Source organism: Crocuta crocuta, unplaced genomic scaffold, assembly GCF_008692635.1.
Source record: "Crocuta crocuta isolate KB4526 unplaced genomic scaffold, BGI_CrCroc_1.0 scaffold376, whole genome shotgun sequence".
Taxonomy (NCBI): domain Eukaryota; kingdom Metazoa; phylum Chordata; class Mammalia; order Carnivora; family Hyaenidae; genus Crocuta; species Crocuta crocuta.
Window position 1 is genome coordinate 4,753,216 of NW_027527388.1, and position 21,169 is coordinate 4,774,384.

Here is a 21,169-nt window from a genome sequence, read left to right on the forward strand (position 1 = left end):
CTGGTGAAGGAAGTTCCTTCCTTAGAAGATGTTTGTTTGAAACATATTTGTCTGAAATATTGATTTTCATATACAAATTAGGTTTTATTGATTTTGTGATTATGTTGTCACTTTGAAGAGGAGGAGGGTTCCTGTTTTTCTAGAGAAAGACAGCCTCTCTTCATTTGACAAATTCAGTCAGACTTCCTACAAGGGAGTTCACAGATGACTCAGGAAGACTTGCCACATAATGGCTCCTTCTCTGATGTTACTGCTGTGTATTTCTCTGAGGTATATGAAAACACAAGATTATCCAGAGAGATGGGTCCCTTTTGCTGCCCTCTGTCTTCTGTTGTGGAATTTATTGCAATTTGACAATTGAAAAAAAATACTACCACTTGCTCACTGACCCATCATTGAAGTAGCATGTCTATTTTTGTGGCTGTAAAAGCAACAGTCTGCAGAACTGTTCTTACATGTGAACATTTGGAGACATTTTTCACAGTTAGTTTGGTTAGTGGTTATCTTGAAGGAAAGTAGAATACCTCACTAGAGAGGATACGCCAGGATCTGGTATGGACTGGGTTCCTCCAGTGGCCATCACCTTCCCCTGGGGTGCTTTTTATTCAGTTCTTTCATCCTACCTCTGAGTGGCTTGAACTTGTAAACACCTGCTTCTCACTGGTTTTTGTTTTTTGTCTTCTTTTGCTTTTTAAAAATTGCTTTGAGAAGAAATTAAAAGCACTTTGGGGTGCCAATAAAAAAACTGAAATGTACTCTCTGATCAGAGTTACTTAGGGCCTTGAAGGTGATGTAGTAAAAATTACATTAAAATTTTAGCACTTATTTATCCTTTTTTGGATTAGAGGTATCATTTAATGTGGTAAGTGGCACCTTTTATCATTTATCCTAATGATATTGTAAGTCCATCTTTAAATAATTTGACGGCTTTCCCTCTTAACCTATTAGGGAGACTTTGAGACAGGTACAGTCATTTTCTACAAAAATTAGTATATCATTTATTTTCAGATTAGCTTTTAGTTTTAAATTATTCTGTCACAACTTAAATGCCCTGTAATTTGCATCCAGTTTTTTAAGTTCTTATGTAGTTTTTTTTCCTGCTAATTTATGTTTCTACATTTTCATTACATTTTCTAATTTTACCAATTTGTAGCAAATTATTTGCTAAAAATGGATTTGAAAAATAGTTTTTTAAATGTTTATTTTTGAGAGACAGAGACAGAGACAAGCAAGGAAGGTGCACAGAGGGAGGGATACAAAATCCGAAGTCGGCTCCAGGCCCTGAGCTGTCAGCACAGAACCTGGCAAACTGTGAGATCATGACCTGAACTGAAGTCGAACTCTTAACCAACTGAGCCATCCAGGCACCCTGAAAACGAAGTTTTATGTAAATGATACAACTCAGCAATTATAGTAGTTTCTTTAAAGAGTATAGCAGCCTGTACTTGGAACTTTGTTTTTAATCTCTAAATGATGATACAGAGTTATGAAAATCTGGATCTGCTGATTACCTGAAATTGGGAAAAACATCTTTACTTAGTGAAACTGTATTCAATTGTTGCTGATAAATATTGTCCTTTGTTTACCATCCTTACTATCACAGGGCTCTCTACTTATGGGTTAGGTTAGGCAAGGTTATTCATGACTGTTCTGTAAATTACATGGGATGACAGAGTGACAGATTGGGATCCTCAGAATACTTTTTATCAGATAATATCTTACTCTGTACAGGATCTTTTAAGGCTTTACAAACAGACGTATTGTATTCCTTCTTGTTAATAACTTTTAACAACCATCTTTCTTCAGAATAAACCAATGATATCAACACTTTCACTGATTTTGCTGTTGCATATATCAGCACATGGTGAATATTCTGAGCTTTAAAAATGTGAACGATGTTAAGCCATTTCAGTCTGACTTTCCAATTCACCCAAAGTGCTTGAGAATAGTCTTTGCTCCTATTTAGAGTACTTTGTCCATTGCTGCATGGACCACGAGATGGGACAGGAGTCAGTATCTATACTTCTACTGTAGAATAAACCTTTGTAATGAAGTGGATTCCTTCCACTGTTTTGTTTTCTTTTTTTTTTTTTTTTTTTTTTACCAAATGGTTAGTAGGGGGATAAACATTTTGTCTCTGGTTTTTGTAAAAGGAGTAATGGGTATAATGTTTGCCCTAATCTGATAATATTTAGCCTATTACAGAAACGTTCTTTTAAAATTAGTAAAGTTTAAAGGAAATAACTTTAAAGTAAATAACAAACTTCATTTGTTCTTTAGATAGTTAACAAAAAAGAGCAGTGTTTTGTATGGATTATGGTAGCTCATATAGGTATAAAATTTCTAGCATTTTTACTGGTCAGATCTCTTTTTATGTATTGAAATTTAATTTTGCACATAGTATATCTTTATAATGCATAGTCAAAGCTCAGAGGGAAAAATAGCAAATCTTCCATTTGTACAGTGTGACTAGTTAAGAAAGTACTTTCATGTCTCTTACTCTGTTTATCTTTACTACGAACTTGTGAAGTGTGATTTTTATTGTCCACATTTTTTTAAATGAGGAAACCACACGTTCATTTGTCTGTAAGATAAAAAGTCACAGCCTTGTACCTGCTGTTTATTCACACTATGTAGCCAGTCTCCTGAAAAAAATTTCTGTATGACTGTATTTTAAAGAACTTGATACAGCCCCTCTTGAAAACAGTGCGAAGGTACCTCAAAAAATTAACAATAGAACTCCCCTATGACCCAGCAATAGCACTGCTAGGAATTTACCCAAGGGATACAGAAATGCTGATGCATAGGAGCACATGTACCCCAATGTTCATAGCAGCACTCTCCACAATAGCTAAAACATGGAAAGAGCCTAAGTGTCCATCAACGGACGAATGGATCAAGAAGATGTGGTTTATCTATACCATGGAATACTACATGGCAATGAGAAAGAATGAAATCTGGCCATGTGTAGCAACATGGATGGACCTTGAGGGTGTTATGCTGAGTGAAATAAGTCAGGCAGAGAAGGACAAATACCATATGTTTGCACATATAGGAGGATTAGGAGGAACTTAATGGAGGACCGTGGGAGAGAAGAAGGGGGGAAATAGTGGGGGAGAGGGAGAGAGGCAAACCATGAGAGACTCTTGAATGCTGAGAACAAACTGAGGACTGATGGGTGTGTGTGTGGGGGGTGATGGGTATGGAGGAGGGCACTTGTGGGGATAAGCACTGGGTGTTATATGGAAACCAACTTGATAATAAACTATTTTTATTTGTAAAAAAATAAAAAATAAATAAAAATATTAAAAACTTGACCAGGTTCAGGACTGAATTCCAGTTTGGGGAAGGGGCATCAATGTATTTTAATTATTTTTTTTCTTTGATTTAGCTTGAACACCCCACCTGGGACTAAAGTGAAGCTCTCAGGCATTGTGGACATAAAAAATGGATTCCTGCTCTTGAATGACTCAAATACCACAGTTCTTGGCGGTGAAGTAGAACATCTTATTGAGAAATGGGAGTTACAGAGAGTAAGTGTAAACTTAGAAAAATGGCCTGAACTTTTAAAAAACTACACTCTTTTAATGTATTCAGTGTTTTACGGAGATCTTCCCACCTTGAATAAAGTGTCAAGACACCTTGACAGTCTTTCGTGTCAGAGTTGAATAGAATGGAACACAGTGATCTTTACAGAAAACTGTCTACCTTTGATTAGCATATTGTTTGTCTTGAGCAGATGTCATTTTCCAATATTTGCTACATTTTGTTACATATTTTTAAAAGTAATTCTCTACTGACAAGTTTTCAAAACTGTCAAGATACCAGTTATAAATTATGTGTATGTATCTCTGTAATTTTTCAAAAAACAAATGTTTGTGAATATATATGAATATAACGTATATCTGTTGGTCTCATCTACAAACACACATACATGCAACTGAAGGCGAGTTGTTTGTATAGAGTGTCACAGTAATGGAGAGATTCTTACTGCATTTGTTTTTCTAGGCACATTATTTGGTGTTTTTCCCATTTATGTTAATGATATCTTCATCCTCCTAGTCATCTAGATTATCTAAGGATTGTGTCTCTAGTTTGCTTCCAGCAACAACCAATTCTGTTGATCCACTGCTGTCAGATATCCTATCCTTCCCTTCCTCTCCAGTTCCATTGCTGTTGCAATAGTCTGTCTTTTTATTTTCAGTTTATTTTTTAATTTAAAATATTCACAACTTGATTATTTTAGTTTAAGTCTTTTGCATCTCTCACCTGGACTACTGCAATAGCCTTTTCAGTGGTTATTTCCACATATCCTTTTTCAGTCTTCTAATTTATTTTATTTATTTCTGTAAGACTATTTTTCTTGAGTATCCCTCAGAACACGTCATATCTTGCTTTTATTTCAAATGACTTAATTTGACGTTCAAGGTTTTTATAATCTAGCCCGAGCTCCAGTTTGCCTTTTTAACTTTCTATGTTATTTTACATGGATTTTGTTCTATCCAGATGGAACTACTTACTCTTTCTTTGATGCTCTATGCTTTCCTCAGTTATACTTTTTTTTTTGGGGGGGGGGGGAGCTTTTCCCATATTTACATCATGTTCTCTTTCTCCTGATCCCTGCAGGGCCAAATTGTCCCCATGCTTTTAGATCCAGATCAAATGCTTCCTTCTTCACCAAGTGAAGTACTTGGTTCTTTATTAAATTCTTAAAACATTTTATTTGTATTAAGAAGTACACTACTTTTTACCTGGCATTAAAATTATGTTTACTTATCTCCCTTAATAGATTATAAGTTTCTTGAGGTCAGAATTGTTTGTGCCTTTGTTTAATTCCATGAATATTTGTTGAATAGTCTGTAGATTCTGTGCTAGGCTCTTGCATCAGGAACATGTAATCCTCCTAACAGTCTTATAAGGGAGTATTATGTCCATATAGATCAGGAAATGGACATAAAGAACTGTTAAATAATTTATTTTTATGTGACAGAGCTTATAGGTGACAGATCTGAGCCTCCTCTATCTCTAACACAGAAGCTATAGATTTGTACATACAAAAGCATTGTAACAAATGATTGTGGAATGAATGATTTATAAAGCACATAAAGCTAATTACTCTTTGATCTAAAATTGATGTTCTCGTGCTGCCCCCAAATCTTGCCTGTTACCTAGAGTGAGCCAAGGAGCCTAGTAATATTTGAAGATTTTGCTATTTTTTGATACATTATTCTTTTCTATTTTCTTAGTTTGAAAGTACCTTCTCTGTTTGGGAGGTAAATAGATAAAGAATTTAGGCACATTTTTTATTCCTTAGTACTAATTACTTATGATACTAATGTGCTACATTTAGGTCTGATGTACCTTGCAGTATAAGGCAATGTTCCATACCTGCATTCTGTAAAATGTTACAAAAGCAAGTAATTCAGAAGTGGCTTGATAGTTTTACATAAATAGCCAAGATTGTGAACTTTGAATTTTGCAGAGATATCCCACCCATTTCATGTAACTCTTTCCTTTCACGGGTTGGAAAATTACTTTTATTATTAGATATTTTCTAGAATGTGGTAAGATGCCCTTACGTCAGAACAATATCTTACATTATTTTCCTAATGCCAGCCAAAAAGACTTCACTAACTGTAAAATCAATTAAACATTCCTAGAAACTTCCTCACTCCTAAAACACACACACACACACACGTACACAAAGAAGTAGTTTGATAGTTATCCTTGTAGTATTTTGTTATATTATGTTTACACTTTGTTTCCTGAAAACTGTTAATATTTCTTGTTAGGAGGCAAGAAAAATTTATATTAAAAAGTGTTTAAAAGCATCTTACTATAATTATGGTTCTCTTGTTTTTATAGTTGTTGCTGCTGTTTTAATTTGGTAACCATAGCCATGTAGAAACCATGGAGAGTTTAATTACTGAAGCATCTGGCAGGTGGTACACATAGAAATCAGATGTACACATAGAAACCATAGACCATAAAGTTAATTTTCAAAGAGGGCCCTAACCATTTTGTGAAATAAATAGAGCAAGGGGACATGGGTAGTATTTAAACTCTGTACATGTTTTATAACTATAACAAATTGGTAATAGGTGAAGAGAAGAAGAAAAACTCAAACCTCAAAATGTTTTGTACATTTGGCAAAGACAAGTTCTAGAGAGTTCTGTGCCAGATGTAATTTGCAAAGTAATGTAGTTTCTGTAACATTTTAGTTCCCCTCAGCCTGTTGCCATGACAGATCTGGATTTATTTTTTCTTTGTGTGTGTGTGTATTTTAGTAATGTATACATAACATAAAATTTACCATTTTAACCATTTTAAGTGTAAAATCCAGTGGCATTAAGTACATTTATGTTGTTAAATAACCATTACAACCATTCATCTCTAGAATTTTTTCTTCCCAAACTTAAACTCTGTACCCATAAAACAACTTCCCATCCTCCTATGCCCACATCCAGTCCCTGGCAATCACCATTCTGCTTTCTGTCTCTATGAATTCAACTACTCTAGGTACTTCTTCAAATAAGTGGAATCACATAGTATTTGTCCTTTAGTGTCTGGTGTATTTTACTTAGCCTAATGTCTTCAGGGTTCATCCGTGTTGTAACATGCATCAGAACTGCTGGACTTTTTAAGGCTGAATACTACTCCCTCGTGTGCGTGTGTGTACACACAGCCACACGCGCATGCATGTGTGTGTGCACACACACACACACACAAGTTTTTGCACATTCATCCATTAATGGACATAGGGATTGTTTCTGCTTTTTGGCTAATTGTGATCAGTTCTGTTATGTACAAGGTTGTACAAACATCTGTTCTGCTTTCAGCTCTTCTAAGCATATAACCAGAGAAGGATTGCTGTGTCATATGGCAGATAATTCTATGTTTAATTTTTTGAGTAACTGCCATATTGTTTTCTATAGTAATTGCACCATATTATATTCCTGCCATCAGGGCACAATGATCCCATTTCTTCACATCCTTGCCAATCCTTGTTACTTTTATTTTTTATAATAACCATTCTAATAGGTGTAAAGTGGAATCTCATTGTCGTTTTGATTTGCATTTCCCTATGCTTAGTGATATTTAGTACCTTCCATAGGCCATTTGTATTTCTTCTTTGGAGAAATGTTTATGTCCTTTGTCCATTTTTTAACTGGTTTGTTTAGCTTTTTGTAATATTAGTTCTTGTTTTCTGGATATCAATTCTTTGAGATATATTATATGCAAGTATTTTTCACACTCTGTGGGTTGCCCTTTCACTCTATTGATAGTATCCTTTGATGCACAAAAGTTTTTAAATTTTTTTAATGTTTTTTTTTTTTTTTTAATTTATTTCTGAGAAAGAGAGAAAGAGGAGAGAGACAGCGTGAGCAGAGGAGGGTCAGAGAGAGAGGGTGACACAGAATCTGAAGCAAGCTCTAGGCTCTGAGCTAGCTGTCAGCGCAGAGACCAACATGGGGCTCGAACCCACAAACCATGAGATCATGACCTGTGCCGAAGTCAGACGCTTAACCAACTGAGCCACCCAAGCGCCCCAAAAGTTTTTAATTTTGATGAAGTTTGATTTCATGCTTTTTTCTTTTGTTGTCTGTGCTTTTGATGTTATATCCAAGAAATCATTACCAAATCCAGTGTCCCGAAACTTTGCTTCTGTGTTTTCTTCTAAGAGTTTTATGGGTTTAAATTTAGGTATTTGATCCATTTTAAATTAATGTTTGTGTATGATACAAGTTAAGGATCCAACTTCATTGTTTTACATGTAGATATCCAGTTTCCCAGCATGATTTGTCTCTTCCTCCAATGAATGGTCTTATCCACACTCATCAAAAATCATTTGACCATATATGCAAGCAAGGGTTTATTTCTGGGTTCTTTATTCTTTTGTTCCATAAGTCTGTCTGCATGCCAGTACACACTGTTTAGATTATAGTAATTTATACTAAGTTGTATAATTGAGAAGCATGAAGTCTTTTCAGGATAGTTATGGCTATTCAGGGTCCCTTAAAATTCTATATGAATTATAGGATGAATTTTTCTGTATCTGCAAAAAACAAACAAAACTTCTTGGGATTTTGATAGAAATTACATTGAATCTGTAGACCATTCTGAGTAGTATTGACATCTTAATATTAATTCTTTCAATCCATGACCATGGGCCATCTTTGCATTTATTGATACCATCTTTAATTTCTTTTAGCAGTCTTTTATAGTTTTCAGTGTACAAGTCTCTTAAGTTTATCTCCAAATATTTAATTCTTTTTGATGCTATTATAAATGGAAGCTTACAACCTGCAGTGGTTTTTTGCTCAGTCTAGTTCTCAGCAATGACTTGAGGGAATTCATATGCTGGTTTCTGGAGCCTCTTCTCTCTACATGTCCCTCTTTTACAAAACTCTGCTCTGCAACTTCCAGTTGCTTCAGCCTGCATGAAGTTGATTTTCTCAACCTGGCTTTCTGCACTGTCTGATTCATACCTCTGAGAAGAAATACAGAGCTCATCTGGTTTGATTTTGTGTATTTCTCTTTCTTTTAGGGACTGTAGTCCTGCACTACTTACTGTCCTGTGTCTTAAAACAGTTTTTTCTTACAAGCTGTCCAGAATCCTACTTGTGTGTAGAGGGGGGTGAAGTCTGACTTTTGTACATTTAGGAGGATGAGAAGTAGAAATCCTAGAATATGTTTGAAATTACATAATCTTTATTGACAAATGGTATTATTAGCAGTTTGTGTGAGTTTTTAAAGGAAGTTATAGTATAAATGGAAGTAATTGATGCTTGGATAATTCTTTTCTTATATCTAAATTAAAGCTCAGGAAAGGCCCTCTAGATAATTGAATACATTTGCTGGTTTTTAAAAATAGGTTAACATCTTATGTACAGCTTTTGTAGAGAAATATGACAGTCCCATACGGTTTATATTATTCTTCGCTTAATCAACTAAATAGTATTGTTCAGACCCTGCCTCTCAAGGACTCAGTCTTGACTGCTCCCCCTCTTCAGATGCCAGTTGCAAGGAGTAGATCCCCAGGTTACCCATAGGTCAGTCCAGTGTGGCTAAAAATTGGTGATTCCCATGACCTCCGGCTCAAGTTTGATAATTTGCTATAATGGCTCACAGAATTAGGGAAATACTTCACTTACTATTATAGCTTTATCATAAAGGATATGGTAAAAGATACAAATGAACAGCTAGATGAAGTTACAAGATCTAGAAGGGTCCTGAGCACAGGAGCTTCTGTCCCTGTGGAATTTGGTGTGTTCTACCCTTCCAGCACCTGGTTGTGTTCACCAAACTGGAAGCTCTCGGAACCCTGTTGTTTAGGGGGTTTTATGGAGGCTCGTGATATAGGCATAACTGACTAAACCACTGAACATTGATGATTAACTCATTCTCCAACCTTCTACTCATATTATTGTTGCCTCTGGCAACCAGCCCCCATCCTGGAGCTATTGGGGAGCCCATCAATAGTCACTTCATTAGCATAAACTCAGGTATCCTCAAAGAAGCTTATTGTGAGTAACAGAAGATGTTCCTCTTACCCCAATCACTCAGGAAATTCAAATGTTTTAGGAGCTCTATTTCAGGAACTGGGGAAGAAGCCCCAAAATGTATTTTTATCATATCACAATATCTCAAATATGTTATTTGCTAATAGATTTTATGTGTAACAATGTATTTTGAAGATAATTTCCAGGTGCTATTTGACAGATTGTAGTTTTAGCATGCTTTTTAAGTTTTTGTTACCAGTGTTTGTTGTCTTGAATTAACTCCTTATTGAAGAGGGTATTTTTTTATTGGGTTTTATTTTTACGGAAGCAGGTTGGTAAGTGCTTCTGAAGATTGTATGTGGATGTGTAGTTTAGTATCGGGAGATGAGGGGAGAGCCTTTACCTAATTATTTCTTAATTAGATAAAATGTTTTTATGTAGTTTTAAAATAATTTATAGAAGCCTTTTTTCCCCCCATTCTGTATAAGAATCTACTAACATGTGGATTCCTGGTACATTATAAATGGTATAGTTTCTGTTTTATGACTCACTTTTCTTACAGAGCCTGTCAAAACACAATAGAAGTAATATTGGAACTGAAGGTGGACCACCTCCTTTTGTGCCTTTTGGACAGGTAATGACTTCCATGTTGGCAGATTAATTTAATCAGCAAAAAAGTGTTTTTCATTTGTATTCAAGCTGTGTTTAGTTTTGTGTTGAACTATTCATTTAGAGGTCATGGAGTTATGTGGAAATATATTAAATACAGAAATTTAATAATTGTGGTGTTTTTCTTTATTAAATTGTTGATGTAGCTTCTTTTCTCAAGAGCTGTTAACCCAAAGATGGAAACAATTAATGGGCACACCTGAAGAACAACTTGTAACTAATTAAGATAGCATGGTGGCAGAGGCTTTGTTTTGTTTTGTTTTTTGAGAGAGAGAAATTCAAAAGTAAGACAAATGTATGCTGTAATTTCCCACTTTTTTCAGTAGACACAAAAGAGGGAGAGAGAAAATGAAAGTGTCAACAGAAGGGTGAGACATAAAGGTGCGAACCCAGAGGCAGGGAAGGCCATCATTGCATTTTAGGGTGTCATCTGTCCTAGCTGTTCTTTCCTGGATTCTGTTCTTCTGCCATAATCCAAATACCCATCTCAATCAAGAACCTAATTTTATTTCAATTTGGTATTTTTCTTTTTAACCACCGCAGCCCACAGAAGCTAAAAGTTTTCTACTCACCATTTTTCAACCCACCTTCTGCACAATGTTACATTGAGGTAATTCCTCAGCTGGCTGGTATCTTGGGCCTTCCTGATTTTACTCAGCATCAAACTATTATTCACACCAGTTTCCTGTGGCCTTTCCCTGTTTTATCCCTGATGAGTCTGAGGTTAATCCCTGTGGCAGCTTGCTCTTTGCTTCATGATGGCACCAGCATTTAGCTCTTGGTGATCTGCCTTGGTGTGCTCTTCATTTTCGTTCGAGAGTGCTAGCTAAATGTGAAGATGAGTTGGGAACATGACGGGGAAACAGAGCTATAGCATAACATTTTTTTTTTTTAAATTTGGTGTGAAAACTAGATATCTAGTTGATCAGCAGATAAATGGGCAGAGTCAGTTGATTGGCATCCTTTTCTAAAACCTTCTTGTAGGGTCAGCTCAAAATTGAATTAGTCATTCTTTCATCATGGCTATTTTGGAAATAATTTATCAATATGTTGACTGTACTGTGCTTTGGAGCAAGGCACAGTCAAGATGAGAGGAGCCACGATGCCCTGTGGTCTGATCCATATTGATGATTTTCTCTCTTCCACTAATGTCATAAAAACCTTCACAATGAAAACAGAATGTAAACAGTCTAATAATTTATATTTCAATAATATAAATATATGTTAGCAAGAATTTGCTTTTGTCTCCTACATTTTGGTGATCATATTTCTTTTATGTGTTACTCAGAGAAACTTATAATTTTGAGAGAGAATGCAGAGAAGGGGCAGAGAGGGAGGAAGAGAATCACAAGTAGGTTCTGCACTATCACTGCAGAGCTCAATCCCATGAACTGTGAGATCATGACCTGAGCTGAAATCAAGAGTCAGATGCTTAACTGATTGAGCCACCCAGGAACCCCTTAAGTTCCTGGGAATATATTAAATGGTATAGTTTCATTTATATTTCTTATCAAGTCTGTCCAAAAAAATTCTTATTCAGTTTATCTTAGCCTCATACATGGGTTAAAGATAGATAATGCTGGAGGTGTGCNACATTTGTGGGAGAGTGTCTTTTTCTTTTTTTATTAATGAGTTGAGAAAAGGCTCATTTATAGGATTTTTACTGCTAGGATAAGGGAGAGGAGAATTCAGGGCTTATTATTAAGCAGTGATGTTCTTTTAAATTTATTTTGTGAAATTAAAAATCAAAACCTTTGTAACCTTGTTGAGAGAGCAGTTATGTTTTTAGTTTATAAGTTCAGAGACAACTCTTTGTATTTAAAATAGTCATTCTATACTACTTTACTGCCATAGACATATTGTGTCAGAATATGGAAATCAAACTCTTAATAAAAAACTGAACCTATCTCTTCTTGTACAATAGTACTAACTGTTTGAAATTTAAAATTGTTTCACGTTATTGTCCTAAAATCCAATATCTTGGTTCAATGTGTGTTTTAAACATGTGCCCTAATTTAGATGGTCATTATGTAGCTTTACATTTTATTTACCAGTTAAATTTATTTAGAAGTGACTTTAATCAATTTTCTACCTTTATTTTTAAATATATAGAAAAGAATTCAATTTTTGTGAACTTTCAACTACTAAAGTGACACAAACATTTCTTTTGAGGTGTTACTTTCTCATGAAAAACTTGGATCTCTTTTGGAACTACTGAAGTGTTTTATTTTTCTTTATTATTATCAGAAGTGCATGTCTCATGTCCAAGTGGATAGTAGAGAACTTGACCGAAGAAAGACACTGCAAGTTACAATGCCTGCCAAACCTGCAAATGATAATGATGAATTTGAAAAGCAAAGGACTGCTGCTATTGCGGAAGTTGCGAAGAGCAAAGAAGTAAGAAACTAGATCTTTATAAACTCCTCTTATTCTTTCTCATTATGTTCTATTTAAGTCACTCAGAATTATTGTTGTCTTTACATAAAAGGTAACTAATTGAACATACTTTTGACATTCTTCTTGCATATTTCAACAGTAGAAATGCCTTGGGCCCTTATGGAGCTTAAACCTAACACATTTTGCTCAAAGTTCTTTCTTGCTAGTAAACCACTCTTCTTACCCGACTTTTCCTTTTCTTCTTAGTAGAGTCACAACTGAGTACAACACTTTTCATAATGGCAGAGGATTTTCTGTTGTTATTTGGGCTAGATACCACCTGTGATAAATATAAGTAAATATTGATCAGAAGAGGGGTGCCTGGGTGGTTCAGTGGGTTAAGTGTCTGACTTCGACTCTGTCATGATCTCGTGGTTCACAGGTTCAAGCCTTGCATTGAGCCCTGTTATAGCTCAGAGCCTAGACCCTACTTCAGATGCTGTGGTGTCTCTCTCTATCTGGCCCTCCCCTGCTCATGTGCACGCATATGTGCACGTTCTCTCTCTCAAAAATAAATAAACGTTTAAAAACAAAGACCGATCAGAGGATAAATCAGTGGCTCAAAAAACTAACATTTTTGTTAGTTTTCTTTCTTCAATCTGCTTAGTAAAAAATAATTTTTTTCTTTGGATCCTATATATTTATGCCCCCCCACACACACACACATACACATACTCCATCATGTTCTATTAACACCCAAATGGTTTTCTTTTAATTATTTAAAATTTTCTTGCATATTTGAAATAGGTGTTTTCTTTAGTTATTTATACATTTTAGATTTTGAGAAGAAATTTAATTTCATGAATTAGTTGCTTAGACAGACTCTCCTTTTCTTAACCAGTGAGATCAGAATACTTTCCTTTATTCAAAACCAGTAATAAAGCTTAGCTATAAACTGCCTTCCTATTTAAATTTGAAGTATAAGTAAGAGACTTAACTGAATTTTGATCATTCCTTCTCCACTGTCTTTCTGTCAGCAGTCCAGTCCAAGAGCACGAGTTCTGGAGTTGGGCAGCCTGGAAACATATCCTGCTGACAGCCTTTGATAGGTTACTTAGCTTTTTGTACCTTATCTGTCTTCATCTATGAACAGGGGATAGAATAGCACCCACTTCATATGGTTGCTGAGAATTAAATTGATAATCTTTAAAACATTTGCAACTCTGCATGTGGCACCATTCAAATTTTCCATCACTAAAAGCCTTCAGTACATGGGACTGTTGCCATTCTTTAGTATCTTCTATGTTCTAAAGGTACATCTTTAGAAAAATCATTTTTAATTCTTCTGAAATTAATGCACTTTGCATAGTTTACATAAAATATATTTCTTCTTTCCCAGAAACCATTAAAAATATGGAACTTAAAAAGAGTATATGGGATATATATCAATTTCTTAATGATTATAGGAAAGTTGTTCTTTTGAGGTACATTTTTTTCACACAAACTTTCCTCCCAAAACTTTGATGTAAGTTTAGCTACCTGTTTTCTAGAATATAGTTATACTGTAATATGCTTCATTTTTCAAAGCTATAATTGATCACATTGTATTTTCCATAAATATTTGATAAACAAAGGATCCTAGCTTTCCAAAGCAAACTTAAAACTTTTAAGTTTATATATAAGAGAACTGATGGCTCAAAACTACCCAGACTTGTCCAGTGTTACCCACTGGCAAATTTAGGAATAAATCTATGTGTATTATGGATTACCCTTATGTTTACATGTATCTCTCTATATAGGTAAGTACACACACAAAGATTTGTATTTAATCTAAATGCCTGAACAATGGGGTATCTGGGGGGCTCAGTCGGTTAAGCATCTGACTCTTGACTTTGGCTCAGGGCATGATCTCACAGTTTGTGAGTTTGAGCCCCACATCTGCCTCTGTGCTGACAGTGCAGAACCTGCTTGGGATTCTCTCTCTCTCTCTTCCCCTCCCCTACTCATTCTTGTGCGCTCTCTCTCTCTCTCTCTCACTCTCTCTCTCAAAATAAATAAATAAACTTAAATAAATGTCTGAACAGCAAATCATAGCAGCACAGTTGTTTTGAAAAGATGTTTTATGATCATCCATTTAAACACTTATGTGGATTTGGTGTAATCTCGTGCACATGATCCAGCCATGATTTCCCTTTATTTTTTCCTTTGTTTCTTTATTCAGCAATCTTTTGAAAATCTATATGCTAGGAAGTGTTCTAAATGCTTAGATTAGGGGTGCCTGGGTGGCTTAGGTGGTTAAGCATCTGACTCTTGATCTCAGCTCTGGTCACCATCTCTTGGTTCATGAAATCAAGCCCCACATCAGGCTGGTAGTGTGGAGCCTGCTTGGGATTCTCTCTCTCTGCCTCTCCCCAGCTCATGCTCTTCTTTTCTGGATCTCTGTCTTTCTTGAAATAAATACATAAATTTAAAAATAGGGGCACCTGAGTGGCTCATTTGGTTAAGAACCAATTACAGCTCAGGTCATAATCTCACGGTTCATGAGTACAAGCCCCCCTCAGGCTCTGTGCTAATAGTTTAGAGCCTGGAGCCTACTTTAGAATCTGTGTCTCCCTCTCTCTGCCCCTCCCCTGCTTGCACTCTGTCTCTCTCTCTCTCTCAAAAATAAATAAACACAGACAAAAAATTATTGTTTTAAATTTTAAAAATGCTTATGTTAAGTCAATGAATAAATAGACAAAAGATCCCTGCCCTTATCAAGCTCATATTTTAGTAAAGGACACAGACTATTTATAAATTATATGGTAAGTTAGATGTCAGTAAGTGCTATAGGGAGAAAAAATAATAGAGTAGGTTGGGTAGTTGAGTGTGGTGATTGGGGATGAGGTACACTTTAAAATAGGATGGTCAGAAATTAAGAATTCTTTTTGTGTAGTTTATATTCTAGTAAGGACACTAAATAATATAAACTTGCTAAATAAGTAAGTTTCAGATTTCAGTTTTAAATAGAGTAATTTGATTAGGTCTCATGATGATGAAAAAAAGATTTAAAAAAATATGGGACACCTGGGTGGCTCAGTCGGTGATGCGTCCAACTTCGCCTCAGGTCATGATCTTACGGTTTGTGGGTTCGAGCCCTGCATCGGGCTCTGTGCTGACAGCTAGCTCAGAGCCTATAGCCTGCTTCAGATTCTGTGTCTCCCTCTCTCTCTGACCCTCCCCTTCTCTCTCTTTCTCTCTCTCTCATAAAAAATAAAAATTTAAAAAAAGATGATGAGATTTGAGCCAAGACTTGAAGGAGGTAAGAGAATTAGCTATATGGTTACCTGAGAAAGAAAAGTCTTTGCAAAGGTTCTGAAGCAGGAGCATATGTTCAAAGAATAGGAAGGTAGCCTATGGAAACAGGGAGAACAAAGGGAAAAGAAGCAGAACATAAAGTCAGTGGTGATAATGTCGGTCAGCTTATGTATGACTCTGTAAGCCGTGTTAAAAAAAATACAAAGTAGTCTTTATTCAGAGAGAAATGAGAGCCTTTAGAGTTTTTCAGCACAACAGTAACCTCAACTGACCTACATTTTAAAAAGCTAATTCTGGGGACGCCTTGGTGCCTCAGTCAGATAAGCATCTGATTCTTGATTTTGGCTCAGGTCACAATCTCACAGTTCTGGAGATTGAGCCCTGTGTCAGCCTTTGCACTGGCAGCGCAGAGCCTGCTTGGGATTCTCTCTCCTTCTCTCTTTACCTCTCCTCCTCTTGTGCATGCTCTCACTCTCTCAAAATGTATAAATAAACATAAAAAAAATAAATAAAAAGCAAATTCTAGCTGCTATGTTCAGAGTAGATTGTAGAGAAGAAGATTGAATTAGACAAGTTAGGAAATTATTGAAGTAATCCAGGGAGGGGGAAAATGATGGTGGCTTGAATGCAGATGGCAGCTGTATAGGTGGTGTCACGTGGTCAGATTCTGGAATTTTGAAAGTAGAACTATCATGGTTTCTGAGATATTGAATGTGGCACATGAGAGGAGGTATCATGAAAGATTCTAAGGGTTTTGCCAAAGAAATTGGCAGGTTAAAGTTTCTTACTTTGAATTGGAGAAGACTATAGTGGAACAGGTTTGAGGATAAAAATTTGGTATTCTGGTTTTTTTTTAAATGTTTTATTTCAGAAGGAGATAGAGAGAGACAGAGTGAGCAGGGGAGGGTCAGAGAGAGAGGGAGATACAGAATCTGAAACAGGCTCCAGGCTCTGAGATGGCAGTCAGCACAGAGCCCAATGTGGGGCTTGAACCCATGAACCATGAGATCATGATCTGAGCCGAAGTCAGATGCTTAACTGACTAAGCCACCCAGGTGCCCCTGGTATTCTGTTTTGAGCACACTAATGTTGAAGTTTGCCTGTCAGACATCATGGGGCTTCACAGGCAGTGAGACAAGAGTATAATTGGAAAAGTGAGCTTTGGAAGAGATAAGCATTTGGAAGTTGTAAGCATACATGGATGCCTATTTAAAATCATGAAACCAAATGGGATCACCAAATGAGTGCTGAAGGGAAGAGAAAAGAGTAACAAATGAACCCTGTAACATTAGAGGTTGAGTGAAAGAACTTGAGCCAGCCAAGGTGCAACCAGAAAGACAGGGTCAAAACAAGAGGAATGCAGAAATTGCATCATGGAGAAGGAGTATTGAACTCATTGAGAGCTGTTGAAAGATCATGGAAGGTGTGGTCTGAGAAATAATGTACAGTTGGGGAATTCATTTCCTTTAGATTCCTCCAGACATTCATTTGGATGGTAGCAGGATAAAATACATGGTGCTACGAGAACACGAGTGTGCAGATATCAGTGGGTAGGAAAATCTATGCTAGTTCTGTAATGATTATTTCAGTTTTTTTTAGTGAGGAAGTAATCAAGGTCAACAGTGACAATAGGGGAGAAGATGTTGGAGGTTTGAGAAGTAAGGGGACCGTGTAAAGCAGTGGTCTAGAGTACTGGGAGGGTGGATGGACTAGGGAAATATGGTAAGATTGCTAGGGAGCTTTAAGGACCCATTTCAGTTTCATGGTCATGATGACTTCATGGATGCCTAAATTGTATGGTGTGAACAAGATGGTGTCGCTCATAAAGCACAACACTAGTTACTTTGTGGGTGGTATTTAAGTTGTGTTGTTTCTAGATGTTTATGTTTAGTGAGTAGCAACTGTTTTAAAGCAGTGAAAAACAATTCTGAAAATGTATTTATCCTATTGTTTAATCTATAAAAATGGAAAGAAAATTATAAAAGAATCTAGGAGATGGTACCAAATGAAGAAGCACTTTTGGAGTTACAAAAATATATTTAATTTGCTACAGGTTAGGGTCCAGAGTTCTCAGGTAACTGTGTTTTATTACATTAAGCAAAACAGTTATGTTGCCATGGGTTGTGAGTGTTTACCATGTGCCAGTTACTAAATTGATCACTTTATGTTATTGAGGTCATTTAATTCTTACAATTTCCCAGTTAGGTAGCTTTTCTCATCCCAGGTTTAAGCATGAGAAACCTGTGGCTCATAGTAGTGGAAGTGACTTGACTAAAGGCAGGAGCTAGGAAGTGGCTGAGCTAAACTTTGATTCCGGTCTTGCCTAGTTCTAACACCTATGTTCTTAACTATACTACACTTTCTCCCCGTCTCATAAGCTTTTTATTACACTAACATAAGCTCACATTTGTCTTTATGGTTATATAAGTGATAACTGTCAAGACTTCCAAATCTATTGCATAAACCAAAAATCAAATGAGTCTAGTAATGCACCTTTGGCCTTTAAAGATGTGATTTTAATTTTGGTTTACATAAAATTTAAATATTGTGGTGATGTATCAGCTACCTAATAGATATTTTATATGTTGTCCAGTTAATACTTATCTATTTTTTCTGTTGCTTATATTCTATTTTTTTTATATTTTCATCTGATTCAGAATAATTTCCCAGTGTTATATAAACTTACATGTAGGATGTTTTCTTACTATAATGATTTTAAAATACATGTGAAAATATTTATTATTATCACTAATAAAAATGAAGTCTTGACTTCTTCCTCTTTTATTGGATTTATGAGAGATATTGTATAACCATATATTTAATTTGATATTGTACAAGTAACAGCAGTGGGTTGCTTTTCAATCATGAATTTGTATCTTTACAACTAATGTTCTTTACATTTTTGTCTTTTTATAATTTGATAAAAAAGATCAAATCAGATTTCAAATGTGATTAAACATAATTATTCAAATAATTCAGGCCAAATAAGAAATACAGACTTTAAAGATTTTTATACATAATTGGTAAGATAGCATATTATGTAATTAATGTAAATAGTAATGAGAAATTTAATCCAGTGTTAAAATTCATATTATTTGTTTACTTTTTAAGCTTATATAAATATTCATACTATTGGATCATAGACATAATGTAACTGATTCCTAGACATGCTTAGTGCTTTGCTAAAGATAGACTTGCTATGTAGCTGGGTCTATAACCCAGCTCTCATGATATCAGTCCCTAGAATTATTTTAACAACCCATCTCCATAATGCTGATATTATTTTATTTTTTCTATGTGTTGTCTGTTTGTTTATTCTGATGACTTGCCTTGAAGGCTTAAAGATTATAATTATGTAAATTTTTTATTGCTTCATCTGGACTTATGGAAAGAAGAGATTATTGCCAGTAGATATTTTTTTTTTTTATGTTTTATTTATTTCTAGGAGAGAGAGAGAGACAGCGTGAGCAGGGGAGGGTCAGAGAGAGAGGGAGACACAGAATCTGAAGCAGGCTCCAGGCTCTGAGCTGGCAGTCAGCACAGAGCCCGACGTGGGGCTCGAACCCACGAACCGCGAGATCATGTCCTAAGCGAAAGTTGGACGCTTAACCGACTAAGCCACCCAGGCGCCCCTGCCAGTAGATATTTTTTAAGAAGAATTAGTTAACATAATTAAAAAACTTTTAGTTGCCTGTTTTAGTAGATGTTTTTGGTTGTAGGTTAGTCTTTAGAACTATTTTTAAATGTTATCTACTTATATCTCTTTGTCTTTCCCTTATTTAAAGACCAAGACATTTGGAGGAGGTGGTGGTGGTGCTAGAAGTAATCTCAACATGAGTGCTGCTGGTAATCGAAACAGAGAAATTTTACAAAAAGAAAAGTCAGCCAAATCTGAGGGGAAACATGAAGGTGTCTATAGAGAACTGGTAAGGCTAAAGACTCATCCACAAAATTAATGTGTTCTTTCTCACCTGGATGATTTTGTGTTCTTTCTCGTAACCACCACTGGCTTTATACAGTGTGTGATGAATAGACTTTACAACTCTAAGAAGGCTTTTGTTAAGGATTATAATGAACTTCTGGAACATCTAGATTGTTTGAAAAATAATTTACTTAAAACCTCCATCTTAAATTTCTAATGTCTGAATAATGTATTTTGGAATAGATTGATAAAAAGCCATCCAATTTAATAAAGGACATTTAATGGAGATTATTTTCTATAAGATGATGCCGCAGGAACATTCTTCCCCTTCCCTTCTCCACATCTTTCTCAAATTTTGTCTGAAATGATTTTGTTTTGTTCTGTTTCACTCTTTGGAAAAAATATATTAGAACAAATAAATGTATATTATGGTCTCATTTGCAAAATATACATGGATTTTTAAGATAAATGATAGAAGTCAGAGTTATTTCTGGTATGCTGCAGTGTTCTCAGGTATAAGAGAACTGACAAGAATTCTTTTTTCTCTGCCTTTAGAAGTTGAATGACTTTAGATGATTTTATCTCTAGAGTAGAGGATACTAAGACTGGCTTAAATAATAGGGATTTATTATTTTACATAACTAGAAATTCAGAAGTAGACGGTTACAAAGGTTGATAAATTCAGCAGCATAACAATGTTGGAGCTCTGGTGAGCATCTCTGTGATTTTTTGACTTTCTTCTCAGCCTTACAGGATTCTCCATGTATTAAATCTTCACACAGAAAATTCAAAGGCAAGAAGGAAAGGGTGTAGGTCTATTTTATCAGACAGAAAGATATTTTCTGAAATCTCCAGAAAATTTCATTTATGCCTTATTGACTAGAGCTAGGTCACATGTCCACTTCTAAATCAGTCATTGGCCAGGGAGAACTATGGGCCAGGCTGTCTCTTCCTTGAACATAGGACCATTTCATTCTTTTAAAAAAAGTCAGTTTTCATGTGGTAGATACAGTGAGCTGAAAAAATATGGTCCCTAATTCAAGAAGCTGTCAAACTTCAGTCAACTGAAAATACTTCTCCAGGGATGTCTTGCCATGGAACATCAGAGACCAGCAATTTGGGGTTGTGGCAAGGATTAAACATATGAAGGGAGTGATGTTACAAGGATGGCGGAGTTGAGAGCTCCAGGAATTGGCCTCTCCACCCAAACAACTAGAGCTGACAAGTACTCACTGAAGCAATGGTTTTAGAATTCTGAAGGCTGGTAGTCCAATACTTGAAGATCCAGAACACTGAGTGATGAAGAAAGAGGATAATGGAACAGAGACTTCAGTGATCACATACCACAAAGAATATAATCCTTGCAAAGAAAGTTTGGAAGAGCCACTACACAAACCTACAA

At 35.7% G+C, this 21,169-nt stretch overlaps 1 protein-coding gene across 4 annotated transcripts in view; it reads left to right on the forward strand.

Annotated features, from left to right (window-relative positions):
• Nucleotides 1–21,169, forward strand: part of TDRD3 (tudor domain containing 3) — a 160,534-nt gene that overhangs the window by 74,795 nt on the left and 64,570 nt on the right. For all 4 annotated transcript variants that reach the window (XM_077752472.1, XM_077752480.1, XM_077752461.1 and 1 more), the window contains 4 exons: nt 3,392–3,533; nt 10,066–10,137; nt 12,420–12,569; nt 19,631–19,771. In XM_077752472.1, the coding sequence (XP_077608598.1) occupies nt 3,392–3,533; nt 10,066–10,137; nt 12,420–12,569; nt 19,631–19,771 (505 nt within the window). The remainder of the gene's footprint in view (nt 1–3,391; nt 3,534–10,065; nt 10,138–12,419; nt 12,570–19,630; nt 19,772–21,169) is intronic.